Source organism: Macrotis lagotis, chromosome X, assembly GCF_037893015.1.
Source record: "Macrotis lagotis isolate mMagLag1 chromosome X, bilby.v1.9.chrom.fasta, whole genome shotgun sequence".
Lineage (NCBI taxonomy): Eukaryota > Metazoa > Chordata > Mammalia > Peramelemorphia > Peramelidae > Macrotis > Macrotis lagotis.
This window is the reverse complement of record NC_133666.1, coordinates 154,478,079-154,502,711: the sequence shown is the minus strand read 5'-3', so window position 1 is coordinate 154,502,711 and position 24,633 is coordinate 154,478,079. Positions and strand designations below refer to the sequence as shown.

Here is a 24,633-nt window from a genome sequence, read left to right as displayed (position 1 = left end):
TGTAAATATATTTATCACTATACTGGTAATGGACTATGTCTCGTTCAAATCTAACCTGTTTGTTTTTGCTACAGAATTTTATTAAGATAATTCTTTAAGGCATGGAGGGATTGCAAACTTAGTTTTTAAAAAATTTATCAGTGGATATATTGTTTCTAGTTCTTTGCTGCTGCAAAATGTCTGCTTTAAATAGTTTAATGTATATGGGTCCTTCCTTTATTTTATAAAATTTCAATTAATTTTATTTTTATTCTGAACTTAATAAAATCCAAATAAAATTAGTTTTTTCCATAAACATTGTAAAACAGAAAGGGAGGATTTCACATGAAAATGAATCTCCATTACATAAAAGCTTCCTTTTCTTTTCAAATATAAAACAAATTCAAGATGTAACTTTCAAAGCTGCCTGGCATGTCTGTAATTCCTCTCTCTCTCTCTCTCTCTCTGTCCTCTCCTTCTGTCTTTGGTCTTTGTTTCTCTGTCTCTATGTCTTCCTCTCTCTTTTCCCCTCTCCCTCTTCTCTTTTGATTGGGAAGAAGATTCTATCTGACTCTTTTTTATGTCTTCCCTATTAGGGAAAACAAAAACAAAAGCCCTTGTGTAATGCATCTAAATACCATAGGGGCAATTATTCTAACTCCTTTCATTGGCAAATTGAGTCCCCAGGGCAAAATTGTATCTTCCCCTCAGGGTTCTAAATGTCTGTTTGCTGTGGTTGTGGTGGTGGCAGTTGTGATTATTGTTGTGGGAAAAGGGTTCTTGTTTTATTTTTGAATATTTTATAGCTTTCAATATAATAAGTTTCCTTTGCAATCTATGTATTTTATTATATGTATTTTAAAACATTATTCTGTGAAGGGTTCATGACACAAAAATAGTTAAGAAATGCTTTTCTATGAAAATCCTTGAAATATATTGAATTGTCTAATGCTTTTGACTTTCATTCTCAAGTAATCTCAATTTCAAATACCAGTCACATTTAATATCTCTCTAATATCAGCAGCATTTAGCCAATTACTATCAATTAACTTATATGAAGAAATATTTTCTGAGAGGATATAGCAAGAACAGAAATACATCCTCTTAAACTTCCTTTTACCTTTTACCACCTGTATCAGGGAGGAGATTGGACTCAAATTTGAAGTGATTTATACAGAGATTTGTTCCCCTTTCTGCCCCTTCCTTGCCAAAATCTACTTCCAGATTTAGCAGAGTCAATGCTAAAGAGTTGTTTTCTTGCCGCTCAGAGTCAATACAAAACTGCACTGGATGAACATACTCAGAAGTCACTGTTGTCTAACCTGGGTTACCTGCTGACAAACTCTAATATGAATTCTGGACCCCTGATGGCTAACCAAACTTGTGCAAGCTCTTCTAGATCACATAGCCTAGTCTGGACCATCGTCCATATTCTTTTGTCTAGGGGAAAAAAGAACAAATATAAAGAAACAAAGAATTACATATTCTATGCTCATGGACATATTTTAACCCACAGCGGCAAGGTAGGAAGGTGGACAGCAAGAGGCTGGTGAGATCATTGCTCCTACATCTTTCCTTACCAGGAGAATTTTTATCAGTTATTGTCTCACTTGCCACCAGGAAAATGAGAAAATAAGTTCCCCAATGGGAGTTTTTTTTAACATATCCTCAGTTTTAGCCCAGCACTGGGCATGGTCATAAACTATGTGCCCATTTCTGAAGCGGAGAGGAAGAAGACTTTTTCAATACTTATCATCACACAATTGTAGAGCCAGGCTCACTATGCCTCTCTGCATGGTTTGGCAGCAGGCAGAACACATTGTATCTGTACTGAAGTTAAGGTTCCCACTGACCAGTTCTCTGATACACTTGTAACAAGTGTAGAGAGCCAAGTGTGTGGGATGAATGCCACTTAAATAAATTTCGGAGATCTCTCAAGGTATGAAGAGAAAGTTTTATTCGTTTGTCGAGGGACAGCCCCAATCAATTACAGAGATTGAGACAAAAGCAAAAGATCCAAGAATCACATGTATCCTAACTTGATCCCCCCCTCCACTGACCTGACATCCCTCCCACACACACACACACAGTGACCCACCCTCATTAATGAGGAATGTGGTCTTCACAATCCAGATGTGTAAATTAATCTAAGGAAAAGAGCATATAATTCAAACAGAAATCAGAATATCCCTTCAGTTCCAGGAATTGAATGGACATCTGGACTTCAACAGATAAGGTGGGGTCAGTTGACTCTTCACCAATATCCCAAAAGTTGTTGTCAGGGGAAGAGGGGCACATAGTTAACTATTTTCCAATCTATAATATTCTACTGAAGAAATCTCAGACTTTATCCCACTCAATCCCTCCTCTTTTATTTTGATGAGATTTCTGGGTAGGCCCTTAAGTCTAAATAACAACTCCCTGATCACCTCTTTACTTCCCAGGGACCCTTTTATATAAGCCCTATAATCACCATGATAATAGGTACATTTCCAAATTTGCTGTGCCTCCTTCTACTGGCAAATTTTTTATACCAACATCTTTAGAAAGGTCTTCCTGGCTCCAAAATTGATCAAAATAAATTCCTAATTTTGTACTGTTGGACCAACCCCAAGAATAGTTCCTTAAATTATTTTTCTTGCAAATGGCCATTTTCTCACTTTCCTTGCAAGTCCATACTAACTCATAATCAGTTTCCCTTAACAAGTCCTTTAGTTGCCATCATTAATCTCACATGAGTCTGAGGCCACCTTTCTCTAAGATGTATATCCAGAATATAAGTACCCCGCAGAATATATGTACCCCGCTTCTGGACATGTCCAGGCATTTGCTGTTCTCCAGGCAAATATCCTGCCAGTCAGTTATAAACAATAGTCATCCTGAATGATGCAGTCATATGCCACTGGTGTCTCTCTCCTCTGGATCAGAATCCTGTGCCACAGTGCACCTCTGACCAGGAACTGAGAATCTAAGTCAGACCCAGGGGTACCGCCACTCAGAGTCAATTCGCAAAATGTTGTGGACTACTGAAAGTCCAACATTTAGCCACACTAAAAGATTGGGCATTGACTTCTGTCAGCTAGACTCTCCTCCCACCATTACTAATACCCCATTGTGTAAATCAGAGATAGGACTCCCTAGATAGGATATACAGACTCATGTGATATAATCATGCCACTCAATAATCTCCCTCTTTCTTTCTCAATGGAGAACATTTTCACCCTGCCTCCCCTTCTCCTTTCCATAAGGAGGAAGTCATAAGTAGGGGTGTCACACTTACATAGTCAAGGGGAAGTTACAGATAAACAATGTACACATAGGTGAGAGATGGTGGAGATTAACTGGTCCAGTGTCTCTCCTCTCTTCTCCTTTTCTTCTCTTCTCCCTTGGAGGCATCCATTGTCTTCATCATCTTCTGAATCTGTTCCAAAAAGTCCTCTTCAGCCCTGGTGACTAGTTGTTTTCTGGTAAAGAAGCTGCTTAACATCTTACTCAGATCCAAACACATATTTCTATCACAAAACAATGAGATTCTGGAGCTTGTTACAATTTACATTTTGCGTTATTGCCAATTGACATACATACTTCACTTTTAACACAATAAACTTCCATTAGTATTTTACTACATGAGCAAACTCCCAATGAGAATGATCACATTGATTCCAGTTTGTAACACATACATTCAACAGTCATCTTTGTTCTAAGAGTACCAAGCATCTGGTTTAAAACAATCTTAACCTTTGCTCTCCTTACAATAATGACTCAAACATCCTTAACCAAAATGAAATTTTTTCCCCTCAAACTATTCCCATATTTTCCTTTTCCTGGTGTACTTATCTAACTCACATTCCTTTCCTTAAACTAGAACCTGAAACTAATTATCCTAAGAATTTCCCATTCTTCTCCTTACCTAAATATTCCCCCTAACACAAAAACTAAAAGGAAACAATTCCTATCTTAGCATGTAGCTCATAGCAGGTTTCAGAGCCAGACACCTAACCCATCTCTGGCTATTAGATCCAATTCACCTAAAACTTCTTTTTCTGGTTTGCTTAGAAACTATAAAGATCCAGGACAATAAAGGAAAATTCCTTTATAGATATAAGTATTGAAGTGTCCAGGCAGGTAAGTCAAATATCTAAGGCCAGATTTATTCTTCCAGGTGAGACATTATCCAAATGTCATTTGGGGAAATCAAGTCAAAGGGGTCCAACCTCAGCCATACTGAGAAGCCATCCCTTTGGCTGCACATCCCTGTCACCTAACATCTTTAGCCCATTGGTTTCCTTGGCTCCAAGAACATGATATTTACCCAGTAGCATTTTCTTTTGTTGACCATCCTGGTATAAGAGAAAATTGATTAAAAGTCCCATGATATAAAATAGTTGTTTTACCTAATTAGAACTTCTAGTGAATACAATTCACTAAATTCTAATTATAGTCTTAATGGAGTCCCAATTAATGAAACCCCTACCTAAAGCTCTGAGTGTCCTTCCTGGGTCTTTGCCTAAAACCAGGTATTCTAACTATGACTGACCCTACAGGTCTCATCCCCTACCTCTTACTAGAGACATCCTTTTGTCTGAAATCATATCTACTCCAGCTCTTTATAAAGATAATATATCAGATTCCCCTTGCTAGAGAAACTTCCTTCTAACCTGTTGTATTTTACAACAAATTAACACCTCCTTTGTCCTGGAGATTGCCCAGAAAAATCTCAAATTATCTTGTGTTTATCTTTCTCATATTCATAGTGGGTTTTTTTTAGGTTTTTACAAGGCAAATGGGGTTAAGTGGCTTGCCCAAGGCCACACAGCTAGGTAATTTTAAGTGTCTGAGGCTGAATTTGAACTCAGGTACTCCCGACACCAGGGCCGGTGCTCTATCTACCGAGCTACCTAGCAGCCTGCCCTCCCCCCCATTAATTTGTTTAGCTGCTAGCCATCCTCAACATACAAATTATTATTTTTGTTTTTGGTAAGTCAATTGGGGTTAAGTGGCTTGCCCAAGGTCACACAGCTTAGGTAATCACTAAGTGAGGTCCAATTTGAACTCAGGTCTCCTGACTCCAAGACCAATGCTCTATCCACTGTACCACCTAGCTGCCCCCTTAACATACAAATTACTTTTCAGACTTCCTTAAAACCATTAGAATATCATAGGTAGCTTTAAATTTCCAACAGGCATTATTAATTTCAATATAACAGAACAGCAATAAGAGTAACACAAAAATTACTAGTTTGTACAAAGCAATCCTTCCATTATAACATTATTCATGAAACCACAGATCTATTCCAGAAATGGTCATACTTTGATATTTCCCTTATTGCCCTCCAAAGCAATCACATGTTAATCCTAGACTTTATCAATACAGTATTTAAATAATATTCATAAGAGATAACTAAATATTGCAACTATAATCTCTTTGCAGTTACAAAAGAAAATCCCATAACTGATAAAAACAGCTTATTCATCACTAAATTACCTTACATTGGGACCCACACAATTGCTATTTGTTTGGAGCCCCTCCTCCCCCATCAGCTGTCTACAGTTACCAAGAGAGAAGTCCACTTCTTTAAAATTAAACATACATTGTTAATATACATTAATCATAAGATTCTTATTTAAACATCCCATTTTCCTCAGAACAAGAGCAAATTGAATATCCCATGATCTTTATACTTTTGTCTTCCAGACTTCTTTGCCCAGATTCTCAGAATTCAATATCATACATGATACATTTAAAACCTCAATCAATAACTACTAAATTTCCCAACAGTTTAGTGTGATAAAACTTTAGAGTACCTTGTACTGAGAATACAGCACTCACATTCCAAATGCTCTATCCAAAATAAAAATATAATTGTTAGCATTATTAGACTTAACATTAAAACAAATTAGAGCTTCTTCCCGAAAGAAAGCAGTAAACATCCCTAGTAACATAGGTATTTCTCTTCTTAGTAATAACAATACCACTTTTCTTTAACCCAAAGGTGTTACAGTAAAGTTTACAATAAAGTTTAAAATCCCAAACCACTAAACACTTTGCAAAAGTTACAATAGTGTTACAATAGTTTATAATCTCAAACTAATTTAACAAGCTAGGTTATTTAATTCCTCTCATTCCATACAAATTTTGTCGGAATGTTATAACACTAATATCCCTCTTTTAAAACCCTCAGTGTGCTTCCCAGAACTCTAATTCAGAAACCTTAAATAGTGAGAGTCATTACTCAGGCCATGTGACCAGAGAAGATATTCATTAAATGTGATTTCCTTTCAAAAAGTGTCTCATAACCCCTGGATTATCTATCTCTATCTATCTATCTATCTATCTATCTATCTATCTATCTATCTATCTATCTATCTATCTATATCTATCTATCTATTTCCTTTCAAATATTCCACTTATGATGGGGTCTCTTGTCCTTTTAAGGCTTAAGTACTTGAGGTCTCCTCTCCCCCTCCCCCTCCACAGGTGGGTGTGGCTCTCTGGTGGACTCAGTCTAGGGTTCAAGTCTTAACAAAATGGTGAATGGGATTGAGACCACTACATGTCCAACCCACCAACCCTTCTCCCAACCCAGGGAGAAAGCATAAGGATAGGAAATCTTCCCTCCTCTAACTTCTAACTCTTTCCCTTAAAGGTTCTTTCTTCACTTAAACTTCTTCTAAACTCTCCCTAAAGCACAGCTTTTTTTTCTCTTTAAGAATTCCCCTCCCCTTTCTTTAACTCTGCACACCTAGCACAACTACCACTGGCTCAGTGAGGGAGGGGCTGATTTCCATGTGGGGCTTGATGCACAACCACTTCCTTCTCTTAGCATGATTTGTAAGCCACTTTACAAAGTTCCCAAAACCATCTTTGGTATACAAAGTCAAACCTGCTCAAATCTTCTATCTGCATACTTTAACCAATTTCCATACTTAACAAATGGTTCAAAAACCCCAACTGTCTCTACATCTGGATTTTCTTCCTAGTACTTCCAGAACCTCTTATTCAGACTATACAATTCACATTTTCCTCAATACTGTTCCACCATTCCTTTTCATTAGCTCTTGACTTTAATTTATACTAGTCTGAACTAGAATCACACTTTTCACAATATATTATAGCTGCTAAAACCCTAGAGAAGGCAAACAGTCATTCAAAAATCCCTTAGCCTGATTAGAATATTCCCTGCCCCCTTCAAATAGAACAAGCTAAATAACTTTTATAGAGGGACAATCTTTTTTTGGGGGGGGTTGATCTATTCTTAAATCCTTACATGTCCCATAATTTTCTGTAATCACCAACATCATCAGAATCTATATTGATAAACTCCTGAAGCTCTAATGTTGCCATATAATTCTGGAAAAAAGATTAACTATTTAGTTTCCCCTACACTGGCATATCTTGGTAAACACATTATATATTTTAGGATTAACCTAACTCTCTAGTCTTTCTGAAATTTATTTCTAACAACTTTTTTCCCAATTAAAATAGCATTTCTTCCTATGATATCTTTGTTTACATATCTGGTAATTTTCACTGTCTCTCCTGCTTCTTTAACTTCAAAATAGCGTCCCTTTTTAATACTTATTTTACCATTTTTTCCTGAAGTAACTCTCTCTCTCTCTTAGTCCTTTTTCTAAAAGGGGGGGGGGGGGAGGAGAAACACTCTGGCACAACAGAATAACAGAACTGGGAAGAGAAGGGAACATAAACAGGGAAGGGGGGGGGGTGTTCTCATAATGGTAGAATAGCAGGGTGAGTAGTTTGACCTCCATAATCCATTCCTCTTTTTTTTAGTTGTTTTTTTTTTTGTAAGGCAATGGGGATAAGTGGCTTGCCCAAGGCCACACAGCTAAGTATCCATTCCTTTTTAAGCAAAAATTTTAAAAATCCCTCTTTTAAGTGCTCAAGAGACAACCCAGAAGTGAGGAAGGAGGGATCATATTGTCCATTGTAATACAGGCAGAAAGCAGGCTCAAGGGAAGAGCCAAGGAGAGTTAGAGGAATACTGCCTAAAAATCCAAAATAACAAAATAAGGCTACCCAAGGAACTCTTTAGGGGAATTCACTAACTCCCCCATTCCCCTGTTTAACAAATCACACAAGTAAATAGACATTCTAAATACATAAAGACAGAAGAGGCACAAACACAGATCACACAAAATGCAACAGAATTTTCCAAACTGACAGTTTCAAAACACAGATCAATGGCAAATTCCTGACATCTCAGGAATTCTGAGAGGGGAGATTTCAGCCTCTCTGACAATCTCTCCCTCCCAAAGGCAGATCAAATGTGTTCCATCTCTTATATCTTTATTTCCCCATACAAGACAAAAATACTTCATCATTTTCTTCTTACTTTTCCCTTTATATTTTAGTCTTATTTACCTGATTTGCCTTGGAGGAATGCTTAGGACAGGACCCTTCACATTTTAAATATTGACAGAGACCTCTCAGGATCAAGTGCCCTTAGATCCAAGTCTCTTACGCCCAAACTGGAAGGGGTCACCCCCAACCTTCAGTCACCCAAATGGATTGTCCAGGAATCTAGTGCCTTCAGATTCCAAGGTCTAGGCTTACCCTTTTTGGGGGCCTTTGTGCACAGAAGTTAATGACTGTTCTTCATCCTCACTGACCGGTCAGGTTTGCTCTTCTCTTCCTACCGAGTCCGCTTCAGATCACTTGCACAGAAGGGAAACCAAGGCTTCCTAGAAAATGGCAAACTGCCAGAATTTGGACAGGGGCACCTTTTTGCCAAGAGGATGAGGTCCCCAATGGTATGAAATCCCGCAGGAGCTCCAAACTGTGTAGGACGAATGCCACTTAAATAAATTTTAGAGATCTCTCAAGGTACGAAGAGAAAGTTTTATTCGTTTCTCAAGGAAAGGACCCCAATCAATTATAGAGATTGAAGCAAAAGAAAAAGACCCAAGAATTGCATTTATCCTAATGCAATCCCCCACCCCACCCCCCCACCCCGCCACTGACCTACCCTCATTAATGAGGAATGTGGTCTTCACATTCTAGACATGTAAGTTAATCTAAGGAAAAGAGCATATAATTCAAACCAAAATCAGAATATCCCTTAAGCCCCAGGAATTGAATGGACATCTGGACTTCAACAGATAAGGTGGGATCATTTGACTCTTCCTCAATATCCCAGAAGTTGTTTGTCAAGGGAAGAGGGACACATAGTTCCAACCTATAATATTCTACTGAAGAAATCTCAGACTTTATCCCACTAACAAGCAAAATGAATTCCCTCATTAACCATGTTCATGCATGTTTTTTTCCTTCATTTTACTCAAAGTCATCAGCTTCCCTTTGCTCCATTCTTTATTTTAAGGAATTATTTTCTTCAGTGAGCTTTTGTATTCCCTTTTCCATTTGACCAATTTTGCTTTTTTTAAGGCATTCTTGTCCTCATTGACTTTTTGGACTACTTTTCCCATTTGGCCCAGTATGGTTTTTAAGATGTTATTTTCTTCAGTATTTTCTGGTATCTCCTTCACCAAAGCTTCTGCATTAGTTTTCATAATTTTCCTGCAACCTTCTCAGTTCTCTTCCCAATTTTTCCCTCTACCTCCCTTACTTAATTTTCATAATCTTTTTTGAGTTCTTCCATGACCTGAAACCAATTCATATTTTTCTTAGAGGCTTTGGATGCAATAGCTTTGACTTTGTTAATCTTCTTCTAAGTGTTTATACTGATACTCCATATGGCCAAAGTAATTTCCTATGGTCAGACTTTTTTTCTTCTGTTGTTTGTTCATTTCCCTAGTCTATGACTTGATTTTAACTCTTTGTTAAGGTGGGACTCTGCTTCCAAGGTAGAAGTAGTACCATCCCAAACTTTTGAGACTTTTTGCAGCTATTTTCAGAGGTACCCCAGGGACCTGTAAGTTCTCAATTCCTCCAAGGTTTTATGAGAGGCAATGACCAATCTCCTCACCTATGTTCTGGTCTGTGAGTGACAAAATAAGCATTCTTTTCTGTCTTAGAACTGTGAGGAGGGTCCCTGTTCAGCTGCAGGCAGTAAGTTCTATTGTATTTCTGCTCCTAAGACTGGGGCCCCAGACTGAGACCTGGATCTGAGTATGGAATAAGCAAAAAAGTCCTACTTATCTGACCCACCTTACCGTCCCTCTGGAAGCAACTGCTGGTGGCTCCCCCAGATTCACTCTTAGTCCCCTGGGACTGGGTCTGCCCTGAGGCCCATGCTAGATTGTGCTCCATGATCACTCTGGGGCAGCAGAATTTTCCTGCTGAACTTCCAAGTTGTACTTGGCAATCCCTGGACTGAGAGGTCTGGAAATTGCCACCTCTAGTACAGTTCCAGGAGCTTTGGAGTCTGTTCCTGGATGATTGGAGCCAGTTTGATCTGGGGCAACCCAGGTTGCTCTGCAGGGTTTTTTTCTAACCATGATATAATAGACCCTTGCGATGGATCTTCCCAATTGACTTGAGCTGGAAAATTGTTTCTCTCAGCTTTTTTGTGAGCTTTACCACTCTAGAATTTGGTTAGGATCATTATTTAAAGATATTTGGAGTAGTTTGTGGGAGAGCTTTGGGGACTCCCTGCCTTTACTCCACCATTCTGACTCCACCCTATATTAGTTTAATTTTAAGACAAGGAAAGATGGCAAATTAAGAGGAAGCAGCATCAAATTTTCCCCTGTAACTACTCCAACAAAGATCAAGAAAGAGCAACAGACTGAAAAATAAGGAGAAAACATGTCATTTCCCCCCCCCCCCCCAACCTAAGTTAACATAGGGAGATATAGCACTGGGGAATGGGGGGGGGCGGTTCCAACCAAGAAGGTCTGCATGAAGTCTTCCATCATAGAGACAGATTTGGGACTTGTCCTACCACTATCTATAAGCTTGAGAAAATGAGATTGTGAGTAAGAGCACTTGGCAGCTATGTCACTCAGACCCTGAAACTAAAGATTCTCAAATCGTATACCCAGAAAAGGAGAGATCTCAGTTCTAGTGAGGACTGGGCTTGAAGTTATATATTAGACTAGGAACAAGAAAAGAAGTGAGCCAGAAGTCAGATATGGTGTGGTTCTAACCCCAGGCAAGGCTTACAGGTTTATTCCAGACTGGGGCTTCCCAGGGCAAGGAGCTTAATCACTCTATCTAGAGTCTTCTAGCTAACTGTCAGAAAGGGGCCAGCAGCAATCTCCTGAAGTATAAATAAGGGTCAAGTCTACAATTGTGTCACCCAGGCCCAAACCTAGTTTGGGAGCTTGCAAAGCTAATTCCTGGAAGTCAGTGATTAGACAACCATAAACCAAATTGTTTAGGGCTCACTGAAAGTCTTCAGATACCCAGTTGAGCTGCCCTGTGATCCTTCCAGAGTACAACTATAATACCAGTAGAAAGCAATGGCAGGAAACCAAATAAAACTTCCAAATTCCCTCTAGAATTACAGAGAACTTATTCAAATATAAATCCCAATTCAGGAAGCAAGGCTGGAGGAATAGGTAAAAAAATTTATGATAAATATTTGTGGGGGCAGCTAGGTGGCACAGTGGCTAGAGCACTGACCCTGGAGTCAGGAGTACCTGAGTTCAAACCCAGCCTCAGACACTTAATAATTACCTAGCTGTGTGGCCTTGGGCAAGTCCCTTAACCTCATTGCCTTGCAAAAAAACCCTAAAAAAAGAAAAAGAAAGATTTGTGTTTGATTTAGGGAACCAGAGACAATTGAATTTGCAATGTTTATAAACAAAATTTCAAACAAAAACAATGCTTGTTTAAAAGTCATTTAGAATTTCTGGGGGGAAAAAGAAGCAAGAACTTTTAAAAAATCATATTATAAATAAAATGAAATCTTTTTTAAAAATCTTTCATTTTTTTCCAAATACATGTAAAAGGAATTTTTAGTATTCATTTTTGTTTCAATTTTGAGTTCTCCCTTATTGAGGAGGGAGGCAATTTGTTATAGCTTATACATGTGCAGTCATGCAGAAAATATTTCCATATTATTCATGTTGTGAACAAAAACAGATTAAAAAAACAGAAAAATGAAGTAAAACTTTGATTTGCATTCCAATGCCATCAGTGCTTTCTCTTGCAGTGGATAGCTTTTTTTTTCATTAAGTTCTTCAAAATTGTCTTGGATAATTATATTGCTGAGAATAGAAAAGTCTTTCATAGCTGATCGCTGTATAATATTGTTGTTACTATATACACTGTTCTCCTGGCTCTGTTCATTTTCCATAAATGCATAGGTCTTTCCAGGTTTTTCTGTAAGTATCATGCTAATAATTTCTTATAGCACAATAGTATTCCATCACAGGATCAGCTAGGTGATACAATGGATAGAGGTCTGGGTCTAAAGTCAGGAAGATTCATCTTACTAAGTATAAATCTGGCCTCAGGCACTTCCTGTGTGACCTTGAGCAAGTCACTTAACAATTTTTTACTCATTTTCCTCATCTATAAAATGAACTGGAGAAGGGGATGGCAAACCACTCCAGTATCTTTGCCAAGAAAACCCCAAATTGAGTGACCAAGAGCTGGACATAATTAAAAATCAACTAAACAATAACTAATTCCATCACAGTTATAACTTAATCATCCATTTTCCTATTGATGAGCATTCCCTCAATACCCACTACAAAAAAAGGAGTGGCTATAAATATTTTGAGTCATGTAATTTCTTTTCCTTTTCCTTTTTTTTAAAGTCTCTTTGAACTATAGATCTAGTATTGATGGGTCAGAGGTTTTATAGTTCTATAACCCTTTGAACATAGTTCCAAATTGTTTTTCAGAATGGTTGCAATAGCTTTTTATACCACCAACAATGCTTTGGTGTCTCAATTTACCCACTTCTAACATTTGCTGTTTTCCTTTTCAGTCATGTTAGTCAATTTGATAGGTATCTCAGAGTTGTTTCACTTGCATTTCTCTAATCAATAGTGATTTAAAACATTATTATATGATTATAGATAGCTTTTATTTCTTCTTGTGAAAACCACCTACCTATTCAAATCCTTTGACCATAATTCAAATTTTTTATAAATTTGATTCAGTTCTCTATGTATTTGAGAAATGAGGTCTTTATCAGGAAAAACCTTCTGTAAAATTTTTCAGAGTTCTTACTGTGTATTTTTCTCAGTTCTATTTCCTTTTGTTTATCCTTTTTCTCTCTTTTTCTCCTTGTCCCTCCTCAAAAGATTTTTGTTTCTGTCCACCAATAACACCAATCTTCCCTCCATTCTATCAGCATACCACCTTCTTTTATCCCCCTCCCTTCTTCCCTGTGTGATAAGACAAGATTTCTACACTTCAACTCTTTGAGTTCCCCCTTTGAGCCAATTTCAGTGAGAATAAGGTTCAAGCATTATCTGGCACCCCTACTCCTTTTCCTCTCCACTGTAAAAATTCTTCCTTGAGAAAAATTCTCCTATTTTTCTCGTCTTTTTTCCCTTTCTCCCAGGGCTTCCCTCTTTCTCACTTTATTTTTTTTTTGGAGATCATTCCAATATAATTATCTTAGATCCATCACCTCTATCTATGTAAATTCCATTTAACTGCCCTAATAATGACAAGTAGGAATTTCATGTATAAGCTTCCCATATAGAAATGTACCTTATTGAGATCCTTTGGAATACTCTTTAAGGTTTACCTTTTTTATTCTTTTCTTGAATTTTAGGTTTGAAGGTCCATTTCTTTTATTCAACTTTTGTTTTTTTCCCATTAGGAGTGGGAATTTTTAAAATTAATTAATTAATTTACTTATGAAGAATTATATTCAGTTTTGCTGAATATCCTATTCCAAGCATTTAAAGGGATTGTTGAATCTTCTGTGATCCTGTGGTTCCCCAGTATTCAACTTGTTTCATTCCAGTATTCTCTTTGACTTATGAGGGCTGAATTTAGCTATCATATTTCTGAGAATTTTCATTTTGTAGTCTTTTTAAGGAGGCAATCACTATATTCTTTCAATTATTATTTTACCTTCTGGTTCTAGAATGTCAGGACAGTGTTTTGTTTTGTTTTGCTTTGTTTTGGCAATTTCTAGAAATGTCTATGATCTTTTTATTTTTTAATCTTTGATCATGTCTTTCAGGTAGTCCAATAATTCTTTTTTTTTTTGCAAGGCAATGGGGTTAAGTGACTCACCCAGGGTCACAGAGTAGGTGAAATCTATTATTAAGGTCAAATTTGAACTCAGGTCCTCCTAGCTCCAGGGCCAATGCTCTATCCACTGTGCTACCTAGCTACCCCAGTCCAATAATTCTTAAGCTATCTCAACAGGTCAGTTGTTTTTCCAATGAAATATTTCACATTTTTTCTATTTTTTTTTCTATTTTATTTTTCTTGTTTCTAGATGTCTGTCTTAGGAAGTTATTAGCTTCCATTTGCATTAATTCTAATTGTTAAGGAATTATTTTCTTCAGGGAGATTTTGTGCCTCCTTTTTCCATTTGGCCAATTATACTTTCTTAAGGAATTCTTTTCTTTAGTGAATTTAGAGTTCTTCAATCTTCCGAAGCTGTTTATCCTTACAGTGCTGTTATCCTTTGGGAATTTATCTTAACATAGAGCCCAAGTTGTTGATCTAAATCTGTTTTCTGCCAGACTGCTTTTCAGTTTTTCCAGGAGTTTTTTGTCAAAAAATTTTACCAGTTCCAGGAACCTTTAGGTTCAGAGAATATGAGGTTACTGTGTTCATTTGCTTCAGTATGTTGAGTTCTCAATTTGTTCTACTAATATAAAAACATTTTGTGAATTACTTTGTTATATAATTTAAAATTTATATTAGTAGACCACCTTCCTTCCCACCTGCAAGTTTTCAGTTCTTCCAAGGTAGTGTGATAGAAGGAGAGCTGTATAGTCACTGCTCTCCTGGCTTAGTTCTGGTTTGTTAATGACCCAAGCACAATTTTCTGCCCAAGAACTGGTGATTTAAGAACTCTAATTAGTGCAGTGACCAACCCTAACTCCAGAGGACCAATGAAGAAGAATTCTACCTTTCTCTTGACAGGGAGATGATAAACTCTAGATGCAGAATGAGAATGCATTTTTGAATGTAGCCAACAAAGAACTTATTTTTCTTGGCCATGCATATTTGCTGCAAAGGTTTCACTTCCAAGACTTCTTTAGCTGCTTGACTTTAGACAAATCAGGTATCTTCCCAATCTAAGGAAATAAAGGGCCTTTGAGAACCCTTCCAACTCTAGATCTATGATCCTATGTTTATACAAGCTGCTTTTTGATTTTCCCACAATGCTGGTCAAATAGAGAATTGTTTCTCAAGTCATTTATGTTCTTAGGTTTTTTAATATTAGATTGTTGATTACAATTTTATCTAATTTTTTCCTTATCCAATCTGTTTTATTGATCTGTTTTTCTATTTTTAAACAGTACCCAAAATTATAAAAATTATTACGTTAGCGCAAGTACAGTTCCATTTTTTCATCCCTACTTTTCTCTATTATTTCCCTTAAAATTCTAGATCTTTTATTGCTTTGAATGAATTCTGTTATTACTTTGCATAACTCTATATTATGATTGATATGGCACTTAAGTCATGATTTATATTGATAGAAGGAGTATTCATCAATAAAACATTGTAATGATTGATTGTTTGACTTGAAATGCTTACCATTTTCTTGTATTTTTCTGTCATTCCCAGTGATTTGAAGAAGAGATATAATATCACAGCTATACCTAAGCTGGTGGTGGTGAAACAAACTGGAGAGGTCATCACTGACAAAGGACGGAAACAAATTAGAGAACAAGGACTCTCCTGCTTCCAAAGCTGGTTGGAAGGAGCTGACATCTTTCAGAATTTTTCTTACTAAATTTGAAAACAATGGCATAGAAGCAGCAAGGGACTTTAGGGTATGATTATCATATAATTTTCATAGTTCTGAAGATTATTCTTATCATACTGAAGGCAAAAGTAAAGGATGAAATTAATTTTCTATTGTTTATTAGTATTTCTTTTATCATATTTCATAACAGAGGCACTAGGAAAGAGCATTAAATAAATGTTTCTCAGGAAAAATGTCTTCCCTATTCCCTAGAGGCTCAGTTATTATTTTTGTTGTTATACTAAGAGCTTAATGAGTCATTCCTGGATGTAATTGCCTGGATAGGTTAGTATGTCAGTTTTGAAAATCTATGCAAAAATTCACATAGGAAGGTCTCTTCAGGTAAAGTAATATATATTTCTTCATATAATAGATTTCTGCAGAGTGATCTATTTTAATGATACAAATTGTCAACTATATTAATAAAATTTATAGTCTTTTGGCTTTAATAAAGAAACCTGTTTTCTGTATTTTGTCTCTGATTATCCCCTTTACAATTTCAAGCAAATGATATCACATAGTAAATGAATAAATGATTCCCACAAACTGTCTATTCCCATGTTCTTCTTAAGGACCATATATATCTTTCCTCTCTTCTTCCCCTTTTTTTCTAAACTCTCTAATAATTAATAATCCTGCTATTTTTTAATATCATTATATTTTGTAGCAATAAAGTATTTGATTCCTTAGTTATCTTTCAACATCCACATTGCTTAAATACCAAAAAAAATTAGATGCCTAATAGATTATCATGTTCATCTCTTCTCTCTCCCTATTGGAGTCATAGATTCTACATCTGAGATTCAATGATCTGATAGTTGAACTAAGGTTATCTTGCCCCAAACTAGGCTCTCTTGTCACTTCTGAACTACCATTTGCAAATTTTTGTACCCTTTCTTTCCAGTTCCCTTTTATGTGTTGTCTTCTTCTGTTAGAAGCTAAGGATATTGAGGACAGGGACTATCTTGCTTGCTTTTGTTTGTATCAAAACCTTAGCACAATGACTGGAACATAGTAAATGCTCAATAAATATACTTTGTGTCTCTGTCTCTGCTCATCTCTGTGTGTATGTGTGTGTGTGTGTGTGTGTGTGTGTGTGTGTGTGTGTGTGTGTGCATCACAAAATTTACTGTGTTGGAAAAGCACTGCACTGGGGATAAGAAGAGGAAAAAACTTTCAGTCCTTGCTCTAAAGGAGATTATGGTTTATTGGAGAGATGCAATTTAGAAATATTTGAGTGTGGTGAAAACACAGAGACATAAATGAGGGAGAGCTGTATGAAAAAGAAGTTACTACCTATGTTCACTTGCAAAGGAAGATAAAGATTCTGAAAGGTAGAGACGAGAAGTTCATTCTAGGTACAGACATCCAGTAAAAATGCATTAAGTTCAGAGACAGCATACTGAATTTGGTTTGACTGGATTGTAAGAGTCCAGAACTGGAAATAATGAGGAGTGAGGCTGCAAAGATAGTGTAGAGTCAGACTGTGTAGGCCTAAGGAATCCACATTTTATCCTAGAGGCTAAAGGGTGCCATTGAATGTTTTGCAGCCCAGAATTGTCATGATCAGACCTCTGCACTAGAAAGCTTATTTTTAGAGCTATGAACAAGACAACTTTGAGAGAAGAGAAACTAATTATAAGAATAATTAGGAATAGCTAGGTGGTACAGTGGATAAGAGCACCAGACCTGGAGTCAGGAGGACCTGAGTTCAAATCCAGTCTCAGAAGCTTAATAATTACCAAGTTATGTGACCTTGGGCAAGTCACTTAACTCCACTGCCTTGCATAAAGAAACAAAAAGCATATGCACAATTTGGGAATAGTTCCAAATTGCTCTCCAGACTTGTTGGATTAATTCATAACTCCAGTAACAATGTACTTATGTCCCTGTTTCCCCACATCCTCTCCAACATTTGTCATCTTAACCAATCTGATATGTGAGGTGGTACCTTAGAGTTGTTTTAATTTGCTTTTCTCAAATCAATAATGACTTGGAACATTTTTCCACATGACTATAGGTAGCTTTAATTTTGTCATCGGAAAACTGACTTTTGACCATTAGAAGAGTTTATATGTAATTGTGCTTTTAGAACTGGAGAGGGCCTGTGGAGGGGATGAAGAGCATGCCCTACTGGTAAGGTGAAGCTGTCCAAAACGATGACTGGAAGAAGTGGTCACCAATCAGAAAAGAAGCATCCCAGGAAGTTCCAGAGAAGAAAGGGTTAAAACTCCCAGAGTATGGTTTCTTGTTCATCTAAAGAAGAAGGCAGGGAACCAATGAGTCTAAAATGTCAAATCTGGGTGACTGAGAGGATGGGGGCACTCAATAGAAGGGGAAAGTTTGGAAGCATTCTTAATGAAAAGATATCTGTTCCTTCTGGGGTGCGTGACCTTTGAGTTAAGTAGAGAAATCCATTAGGTGGTTAAAGGTGTAAGAAAGTGTGGAGAGAGATTAAGTCTTCAAACATAGATTTGAGAATCATTTGTGTAGAAATGAAGCTGAACGTTTTAAAGCAGATGAGATTGCTGAGGAGAAATCAGAGAATAAAAGAGAATAATGTTTGTCCTTCATTTTCTTTCTTTATTTTTAAATTAATATTTTATTTGTTTTCTAATTATATACAATAGTAGTTTCCTATCCATCATTTTCTGTAAGGTTTTGAATTTTACAATCTTTCATCCATACTCTCTTCCCTCCCCCATCCCCCCACAGAAGGCAATCTAGTAATCTTTACATTGCTTCCATGCTATACATTGATCAAAATTGAATGTTAGGAGAGAAATAATATCCTTGAGGAGAAAATAAAATATTAGAGATAACACATAAGACACTTTTTCATAAAAAATTGGAGGTAATAAATAGACTTTGGTCTTTGTTTAAACTCCACAGTTCTTTCTCTGGGTACAGATGGTATTCTCTATCGCAGATGTTCTTAAATTGTCCCTGATTATTGCATTGAAGGAATGAGCAAGTCCAATAAGATTGATAATCAACCCTTATGTTACCATTAGGGTGTACAATATTCTCCTGGTTCTTCTCATCTTGCTCAGCATCAGTTCATGCAAGTCTTTCCAGGCTTCTCTGAATTTCCATCCCATTTGGTTTTTAATAGAACAATAGTGTTCCATAGCATGCATATACCACAATTTGTTCAGCCATTCCCCAATTGATGGACATTCAGTTGATTTTAATTCTTTACCACCACAAACAGGGCTGCTATGAATGTTTTTGTACAAGTGATATTTTTACCCTTTTACATGATCTCTTCAGAGTATAGACCCAGTCATGGTATTGCTGCATCAAAGGGTATGCACATTTTTATTGCCTTTTAGGCATAATTAAAGGTTACTCTCCAGAAAGGTTGGATGAGTTCACAGCTCCACCAATGATATATTAGTGTCCCAGATTTCCCATATCCCTTCCAATATTGAACATTGTCCTTTCTGGTCATATTGGACAATCTGATAGGTAGGAGATGGTACCTCAGAGATGCTTTAATTTGCATTTCTCTAATCAGTAATGATTTAGAGCAATTTTTCATATGACTATGGATTGCTTTGATTTCCTCATCTATAAATTGCCTTTGAATATCCTTTGACCATTTGTCAATTGGGGACTGACTTTTTTTTTGTTAATAAATTTGACTCAGTTCTCTCTATAGATATATTTTAGAAATGAGTCCTTTGTCAAAAATGCTAGTCATAAAAATTGTTTCCCAATTTACTACATTTCTTTTGATTTGGTTACAGTGGTTTTGTTTGTACAAAAAATTTTTTAATTTAATGTAATCTAAATTATCTAATTTGTTTTTAATGATGTTCTCCATCTCTTCCTTGGTCATAAGCTGCTTCCTTTTCCATAGATCTGACATGTAAACTATCCCTTGATCTCCTAGTTTGCTTATAATATTATCTTTTATGTCTAAATCCTATACCCATTTTGATCATATTTGGCATAGGGTATGAGATGTTGGTCTAATCCAAGTTTCTGCCACTAGCTTCCAATTTTCTCAACAGTTTTTATGGAAGAGAGAATTCTTATTCCAGAAACTGGACTCTGGGTTTATTAAACAGAAGATTACTGTTTCTGTGGTGTCTTTTGCACCTAATCTGTTCCACTGATCTACCACTCTATTTCTTAGTCAATACCAGACAATTTTGATGATTGATGCTTTATGGTATAATTTTAGATATGGTAAGGCCTAAGCCACTTAATTCTGCATTTTTTCATTAAATCCCTGAATATTCTTCACTTTTATTTCTCTATATGAATTCAGTTACAATTTCTTCTAGATCATTAAAGTAATTTTTTGGAAGTTTGATTGGTAAGGCACCAAATAAGTAGAATAGTTTAGGTAGAATTGTCATTTTTTTATATTAGCTTGGCCTACTCATGAGCAGTTGTTATTTGCCCAGTTATTTAAATCTGATTTTATTTGTGTGAAGTGTTTTATGGTTGCTTTCATAGAGTTTCTGAGTCTGCCTTGGAAATATTTTATATTGTCTGAAGTTACTTTAAATGGAATTTCTCTTTCTAGCTCTTGCTGCCTTTCTAGTACCTTTCTAGTAATATATAGAATATATAGAAATGCTGAGTATTTTTGAGGGTTTATTTTATATTCTGAGACTTTACTAAAGTTGCTGATTGTTTCTAGTACTTTTTAAGATGATTTTTTTTTGCAAGGCAAATGGGGTTAAGTGGCTTGCCCAAGGCCACACAGCTAGGTAATTATTAAGTGTCTGAGACCAGATTGGAACCCAGGTACTCCTGACTCCAGGGCCGGTGCTTTATCCACTGCACCACCTAGCCACCCCTTAAGATGAATTTTTATGTATGCCATCATGTCATCTGCAAAGAGTGAGTTTTGTTTCTTCCTTCCCAATTCTAATTCCTTCATTTTATTTTTCTTCTCTTATTGCTGAAGCTAACATTTTTAATACAATATTTAAGAGTAGTGGTGATTAGCAGGTATCTTTGTTTCACCCCTGATCTTATTAGGAATACCTCTAGCTTATCCCCATTTCATATAATGCTTGTTGATGGTTTCAGATAGATACTGCTAATCATTTCAAAGAACAATCCATTTATTCCTGGGCTGTCTAGTGATTTTGGTAGGAATGGGTATTGTATTTTGTCAAAGGCTTTTCAGCATCTCTTGAGATAATCTTTTGATTTCTGTTAGCTTTGTTATTCATATAGTCAATTATACTAACAGTTTTCCTAATATTGAACCAACCCTGCATTCCTAGGATAAATCCAGCTTGGTCATAGTGTATTATCCTAATGATAACTTGCCGTAATCACTTTGCTAAGATTATATTTAAGATTTTTTTTGCATCCATATTCATTAGGGAAATTGGTCTATAATTTTCTTTCTCTGTTTTGACTCTTCCTGGTTTAGGTATCCATACCATAATGTCATAGAAGATATTAGTAAGAGTTCTGTCTTCACTTATTTTTTCAAAGAGTTTTTATAGAATTGGAACCAATTGTTCTTTAAATGTTTTATAGAATTCACCTGTGAATCCTTCTGGCCCTGGAGATTTTTTTCATAGGGAGTTCAATGATAGCTTGTTGAATTTATTTTTTTCTGAGATAGTGTTATTTAGGTATTTAATTTCCTCTTCATTTAAACTGGGCAACTTATATTTTCCATAAATATTCATCTATCTCACTTAGATTATCAAATTTAGTGGCATACAGTTGTGCAAAATAATCCTGAATTATGATTTTAATTTCCTCCTCATTGGTGGTGAGTTCACCTTTTTCAGTTTTATTGTTTTTTTAAATAAAAACAACTCTTGGTTTTATTAATTAGTGTAATGGTTTTCTTGCTTTCAATTTTATTAATTTCTCCTTTAAATTTCAGGATTTCTAATTTAGTATTTAATTAGGGATTTTTTAATTTGTTCTTTCTCTAATTTTTTAGTTGCATATTTAGTTCACTTATTTCTTCTTTCTTGAATTTATTCATGTAAGCATTTAAAAATATAATATATCCCTTGGCAGCCACCTTGAGTGTACCCCATAGGTTTTAGTATGTTGTTTTATTATTGTCATTGTCTAGGATGAAATAATTAATTCTTTCTATAATTTGTTATTTGATCCACTCATTCTTTAAAATGAGGTTATTCATTTTCCAATTATTTTTGGTTCTGAATCTCTCTGGCCCAATATTGCATATGATTTTTATTGCATTATGATCTGAGAAAGGTATATTCACTATTTCTTCCCTTCTGCACTTGATTATGAGGTTTTTTTAATGCCCTAGAACATGATCAATTTTTTTGTAAGTTCCACGTACTGGAGAAAAATAAAGTATATTCCTTTCTATCCTCATTTGGTTTCCTCCAAAGGTCTATCATGTCTAGGTTTTCTAACATTCTATTTATCTCCTTAACTTCTTTCTTGTTTATTTTACAGTTTGATTTATCTAAATCTGAGAGAGGGAGGTTGAGATCTCCCACTAGTCTTCCTTTAGCTTATTCAGTTTCTCTAAGAATTTGGATGCTATAGTACTTTGTGCATACGTATTTAGTATTGAAACTGCTTCATTGTCTATGGTACCTTTTAAGAGGATATAGTTTCCTTCCTTATCTCTTTTAATGAAATCTATTTTAGCAGCTGCTTTGTCTGAGATAAGAATTGCTGCCCCTGCCTTTTTCACTTCAGGTGAAGCAAAATATATTCTGCTCCAACCTTTTACCTTTACTCTATATGTATCTCTCTATTTAAATGAATTTCTCATAAGTAGCATATTTTAGGACTCTGGTTTTTAATCCAGATTCACTTACATTTTATGGGAGAGTTCATCCCATTCACATTCAAAGTTATAAATACTAACTCTTTTTTGTCCTCCATGCTCTCTTCCCTCTGTTTGTATTTTCCCCCTTTTTTACTTTATCCATATTCCCCAGTATTTTACTTCTGAATTCCACCTCCTTCAGTGTATTTACCCCTTATATCCACCCTCCTCCCCTAACTTTCCCCTTTCCCTTTTCCCCTTCTTCCTTCCCTTCATTCTGTTAGTTCCTCTTTTCTTCCTTCCTCCCCCCCTTTTCCCTTTTAATATTTGAAAGGTTAATGAATTTCTTAACTTAACTGAGTGTGTGTATTTTAATCCTTCTTTGAGCCAAATTTGATAAGAGAAAGATTCAGGCAGTTTTCACCTCCTTCCTTCTTCCCCTCTATTGCAATAGTCTTCATGTAATGTGATTTACACCATCCAATCTCCTCCACCCTCCCATCTCTTTACTGTCCCCACCCCTTTTTAAGGAGATTGTTTTTAAATCATTCTGAGTCACAGAGAAGTCATGAGTGTCTATTACTTCTGGTTAAGTATATTCTGTCTAATCATTACAATTTTTAAGAGTTATGAGACTCTTTCTTTCAGGTGGTGGTGATATAGCCAGTTTCATCTAATTGGATGGAAATTTTTTTTCTTTTCCCTTTTTCCCCTTTTTATGTGTCTCTTGAGTCTCCTGTTTGAAGTCCAAAATTTCTATTTAACTCTGGTCTTTTCATTAGGAAAATTGGGAAATCTCCTATTTCATTAAATGTCCATCTTTTCCCCTGGAAGAGAAGGCTCAGTTTTGCAGGATAGTGAATTTTTGGCTGCATTCCAAACTCCCTTGCTCTTCAGAATATCATATTCCAGGCCTTTCTATCCCTTAATGTTGATGCAGCCAGGTCCTGTGTAATCCGTGCTGTGCTTCCTTGGTATCTAAATTGTTTCTTTCTGGCTGTTTGCAAGATTTTCTCTTTTATCTGATAATTCTGAAATTTGGCCATAATATTCCTTGGTGTTTTCATTTTAGTATCCCTTTCCAGATGGGATTCATGTATTCTTTCAATAGCTGTTTTGCCCTCTGGTTCCATGATATCAGGGCAATTTTCCATCACTAAATCCTGTAATATTAAATCCAGGCTTTTTTTCTCTTCAGTGACTTCAGGAAGCCCAATGATTGTTAAGTTGTCTCTTCTGGATCTATTCTCTAGGTCAGTAATTTTGTGGATGAGGTATTTTACATTTTCTTCTATTTTTTTGTATTTTGGTTTTGTTGAACAGGTTCTTGTTGTCTCATGAAATCATTAGTTTCCACAGATTCTCTTCTTTTTTTTAGAGAAGAATTTTCTTCATTTAGCTTTTGCAACTCCTTTTATAATAGGTCAATTCTATTTTTAAAGGAGTTTTCCATTTTTCCAATTGTCGTTTTGAAAGAATTATTTTCTTGTTGTGAAATGTTAATTTTCTCTTGTAAGGTGTTAATTTTCTCTTGGGTTTCTTTTCTCATTTTTTCCAATCGGTTTTTAAACTTCCTAATCTCTTCTAAGAAGTCTTTCAAGGCTGGAGACCAATTCATATTCTTCTCAGAAATTCCAGCTCTCTCTGAGTTAGGGTCTTTGTATTCGAGGTAGTTTTTCAATGGACCCCCCCCCCCTTTCTGCTGGCCTTTCTTTTTGCATATTTGTTTTCTTACTTGATTCTCACAGCAACCTTATGAGGTGATATTATTATATGGTACTGATTTATAGATGAGGAAACTGAGACTCAGAGACAATAAGTAATTTGCCCTAGTAAACCAGAAAGGTATTAACTCCACAGTTTCTTCTACATTGTACCCAAATTTAGGTCTTCCCTCAAACTATGGGTATATCCAATTTTAAAAAATAACTAGAAACCTTAGAGGCTTTGCTGACTGGGTTTATTAACTCCAAGTGGGCTGGCCACTAGGGGGTGATAAAGGCTTTCTCTGGAGTGTCTGTAACCTTTATTTGTTGCCCACTCCCTAGGCCTGGGGGGTGGGGGGAGCAGCAGGGTCTA

General features: G+C 36.1%; 1 protein-coding gene across 1 annotated transcript in view; it reads left to right on the top strand.

Annotated features, from left to right (window-relative positions):
• NXNL2 (nucleoredoxin like 2) overlaps window positions 1-17,462 on the top strand; it is a 30,598-nt gene extending 13,136 nt beyond the window's left edge. Inside the window, exon 2 of the mRNA XM_074200301.1 lies at window positions 15,626-17,462. Within this exon, the coding sequence (XP_074056402.1) occupies window positions 15,626-15,794 (169 nt within the window). The 3' untranslated portion in view covers window positions 15,795-17,462. The remainder of the gene's footprint in view (window positions 1-15,625) is intronic.
• Window positions 17,463-24,633: the final 7,171 nt, after the last annotated feature.